General features: G+C 54.1%; 1 protein-coding gene across 1 annotated transcript; it reads left to right on the top strand.

Annotated features, from left to right (window-relative positions):
* Positions 1–2,202: 2,202 nt before the first annotated feature.
* On the top strand, positions 2,203–3,738 carry LOC144384593 (uncharacterized). Its single transcript, XM_078084381.1, has one exon. The coding sequence runs from the start codon at positions 2,359–2,361 to the stop codon at positions 3,736–3,738; it is 1,380 nt and encodes a 459-aa protein (XP_077940507.1). The 5' UTR covers positions 2,203–2,358.
* The last annotated feature ends 633 nt before the right edge of the window (positions 3,739–4,371 follow it).

Here is a 4,371-nt window from a genome sequence, read left to right as displayed (position 1 = left end):
ACCAAGATCCTGTATCCCAGTGAGATGGTTCATCCAATGAAACATGGAGTAGAATCAAGAAACACCTTTTTTTCCTTTTGGGAAGGAGAGAGAGATACAGACACCGCAGCAGCCTCCTCTGACCAATACACATACTTCAACCATAATCTCTCTTTCTCCAACTTTTGGTCATGCCATACGTCCACGTACCTTTTATCTCGCCCTGTGCTTACATGGGATGTGCAATGTAATGATCATGCATGTAATCTTCTACTGTGTGTGTATGCGCAATTTGTACACGGTCATGAGTAATTAATGCATCAAGGTATGCTAGTAGTTTTTCATCCATATACATACAGGAGGGTTTTTGGACTGTAGTTGAACATCTAAAATAATTGCAATTTAGTCTTTTTTTCTTTTTTTTTTTGTAAATGCCATCTGATGTTGAGCTCAAACACAATGCCAAATGCTCTTGAGTCAACTACAAGCGTTACCGGATGGCAAGAAATCATCAATGTCAATTATGGGAATTTCTAAATATAATAATGAGTTAGTTACTCGACCTGTAATCTAAGATGTGTGTGTGTGTGTGTGTGGTTGTGTTAGCTATTTGTTTCGTTTATGAGCTTGTGTAGGGTGTGTTACTTTCTCATCGTGGTGGGGTGCTCCGTCTCTGGGGTCCGCCCCTCCCTCTGCCTCCCTCAGTCAGACGTGTGATGTGTCTCATCCTCATGTGCTCAGGACACTCTGCTCGCCAATGACCTTGCTGTCCACAATTGTAACACACGTTTGGATCATAATTCCCGTAAGTCCGATCTGATCTGCCTCTGCCACGAGCTCTTCCATAACCTCTTCCTCTTCCACGTTGGCCTTGGGAAAATTGTTGGCACTGCAAGCACGTAAACATTGCATACTGAGCCTTTTCAAAACCTTTTAGTTTGTCCTCTTTCTTGTGTAACTCATCTTCAGCGTATTCAGCGTGCTGAAGGATGTCTGCAAGAGCACACGTTTTCCAGGTTGCACATGATCTTTTCACCATCCGTTTAAGTTCAGGTCTCATTCTGCTTATAAAATGTTCTTTCAGATGGACTTCATATCGCATTAGGGGCTGTGCCCCCATCGGATCAGGTCGGTTGAGGCCGCTGTGAGTGTCAAAAGTCAGGTGTGCCAGGAAGGAGCTGCATGTTTCTTGTGGCCCTTGTATCATAGAAGTGATGGTGGAAAGGTTCAGTCTCAGAGGAAATTGTTCTTTTACCATGACAAACGAGAGCATCAACAGCGTTTCTAAAGGCCGCGTTTGTGTCATTCTCATAATCAGGATCTTTCAGGTGAGCAGTCATTCTTGTGGTGGTGAACACACCTTGAACTCTGTGATAGTCATGTTTCAGAAATCTGCACATCAGACGCCGCAGCTCTGACATGGTAGGACGGTATTCTCTGACAAATTGCTTCAGATCAGTCTCCCACTTAGCAAGATTATGCTTAGGATTGCAAACGTGGCTCATTGCTTCGGCCACGTCGGTGTCGGACCATCTGAATACCAACATCGTCCCTTGTGCACCCGCCACTTCTACCATTGGAAAAGATGCTTCAGGATCAGACAATGCCTCCTGTTTTCCTCTTAGCAAGGCCCGCCTTTGTTGAGCCTGCGAGCGGGTCATAGTAGGTGAAAAGGTCGCCTGGCTGGTGTTGGAGGTTGAATCTGGCATCCCTCCTGGTGGGCTGTTGTCAAGCCAAGGAAGGTTTTCTTGTGCTGCTTCCTGCTGAGGAGACTGCGGGCTCATGAAGGCTGGAGCTGGAGGAGCAGTGAGGGGAGGGGGGGAGTCCAGATCCGTGTCCACCAATCTCCTCAGGAACTCATAAAAACAAGGATAAAGTGTTTTTGGATTAGAAGGGGTACACATTTCAAAACCTTTTGTAGGATCTTCGGTCTTTAATGAATTAAATGCTACCAACCTCAGTCTCTCCCTTCTCTCCGACTCATACTTCCACATCTGCCTTACATACCACATTCTTCTTCTGCTTTCTTCCCGACAGGCCTGCATGCTGAGCTGCATCGTTCTTCTCCTTTTCCCTCAGTTGCAATTCCAACTGTTCCAATTGATTCTCACTCAAACTCCCCTTTGAAGGAAACCCCAATTCAGCCCATTTCTGTTTTTGATTCAAACTGCCAGGATAACGCTCTGACATAAATTTACACAGTAGTGGCAGGATATTAGTCTCATTGTCACACTCACCTGCCAGCTCGATCTTCCACACCTGCCCCGCATCCACAATCAGTCACTCTCCTGCCTTCCACACCTGCTTCGCATTCACAATCAGCCCCGCTACATAAGCACTGCACACCCAGCCTGTCATTGCCAGATTGTTCTTCGCTCCATGCAAGTCTCTCCAGCACTCTACCTTGGACTGATCTCCCGGTTTCGACCCTGCCTGTTCCCGACCCGTTCGTCTGTCTCCGCCCCGGTGAGCACCTCAGCCTTCTGTCCCCGACCACGAGTCCTGCCTGAGCGCCTCGGGTTTCTGTTGCCTGCTCCTTGGACTGCCCGGAGCTTCTGCCCCTGTGCTCCGGATCCCCGACCGGCCCAGCGATCGCACCAGCTGTCTCTCGGCATCTCCTCCCCGATCCTGAGGACCGCACTCTGCTCTGCCTCTCATTGTGCCCGAACGCCTGCTGTGAGGCCGTGTTCAATAAAAGCGTTAACCAAACACTCCGTGCCGTTGTGCTGCATTTGGCTCTGCCACACGCCCATGTCAGTACAATCTGGCCACAAGATGGAGCCAGCGCACACCGGTTCACCACAGCAGCGCTTGGAGAGAGTCGAGGGCGCCCTCGTGCAGCACGAGGCGCTCCTCACAACCACCCTGGCTGAGGTGCGCCAGGCGACAGACGCCAGCCAACAGGCCAGCGCCGCTCAGGAGCAGACGTTAACCGCCCTGGTCGCCCAGATCCAGCAGCTCACCCTAAGGATCTCCCAGACGGAATCACAGAGCCCTCCAGCTGCACCTCTCGCAGCTGTATTTCCGCCGACTCCCCCCGGCCCCGCCTTCGAACCCCGGATAGGAGCTCCAGAGCGCTACGGCGGAGACCCAGAGAGCTGCTCTCCCTTCCTGACTAACTGCTCCATCCTCTTCGCCCTGCAGCCCCACACCTTCGCCTCCGAGGAGGCCCGGGTGGCCTTCGCCATTAATCACCTCACTGGGAGGGCCCGTCTGTGGGGAACGGCGGAATGGGAACGCCAGACCCCCGTCTGCAGGTCATTCCAGTCCTTCGCCGCCGAGGTCCGAAAGGTTTTCGGCCCGCCAGCTCTAGGCCCAGATGCCGCCGGCGGTCTCCTGAACCTCCACCTGGGAGACCGTGCGGCCGTAGATTTTCGCACCCGAGCCCGCCAGAGCAGGTGGAACACCGAGGCTCAGTGCGACGCCTACCTGCGGGGCCTGGAGGACTATGTAAAGGACGAGCTGGTGTCCTTCGACCTACCCACCTCCCTGGATGAGCTCATAGAGCTAACACGGCGAGTTGACCGACGCATCCTTGCCCGGCAGGAGGAGAGGCGGCAGGGAGGGGCTGGACGCCTCCAACCCCGCCGCAGCAGTCCGCCACACCAGGCTTCAACCCTTCGATCTGGACCCCTGGTGGAGGACCCAGAACCCATGCAACTCAGCCGGACCATCCTGTCAACCGTGGAGCGCCAGCGCCGGCGCAGACTGAATCTGTGCATGTACTGTGGGGGAGAAGGACACTTTGTCTCCAAGTGACTGGGGACGCACCGGTGAGCCCTCCTTCCAAACTGTCCCCCATCAAGAGACCAATCTGCCGCTGCCGCCTGCTGGTGCCAGGGGGTTCCCACACCCTGGCGGTGTTCATTGACTCGGGGGCCGACGTATCCATTATCAACAGCGAGTTAGCCCGGCAGTTGGGGATTGAGAGAGTGCCTCAGCCCGTGCCCGCCAATGCCCTGGATGGTCACGCCCTCGGAATGGTGACCCACCAGACTGTCCCTGTCCAGATGCTGCTCTCCGGGAACCACCATGAGTCGATTTCTTTTCACATCCTGGACTCAACTCGGATCCCGCTCCTCCTGGGGTTCCCCTGGCTTCGCCGTCATAACCCGCACATCGACTGGGCGACAGGGTCCATCCTGGGGTGGAGCACAGCCTGTCATCAAGTCTGCCTGAAACAAGCCCTTGTCCTGCCCCCATCCTGCCCCACTTCAGCCCCGGACCTGGCGGGCGTCCCGGCTGAGTACCACGATTTCAAGGAGGTCTTCAGCAAGTCAAAGGCTACCTCCCTGCCTCCGCACCGGCCGTATGACTGTGCCATTGACCTCCTCCCTGGCACTAGCCCTCCCCGGGGCCGCCTCTACTCCATCTCGGCCCCAGAGAGAAAGG

This window comes from Gasterosteus aculeatus, chromosome 11 (genome assembly GCF_964276395.1).
Source record: "Gasterosteus aculeatus chromosome 11, fGasAcu3.hap1.1, whole genome shotgun sequence".
In the NCBI taxonomy this organism is placed as follows: Eukaryota; Metazoa; Chordata; class Actinopteri; order Perciformes; family Gasterosteidae; genus Gasterosteus; species Gasterosteus aculeatus.
This window is presented reverse-complemented; position numbering and strand designations above follow the sequence as displayed.

Coding starts and splice junctions, on each gene's coding strand:
- LOC144384593 (XM_078084381.1), top strand. CDS start 2,359: ATGCAAGTCTCTCCAGCACTCTACCTTGGACTGATCTCCCGGTTTCGA.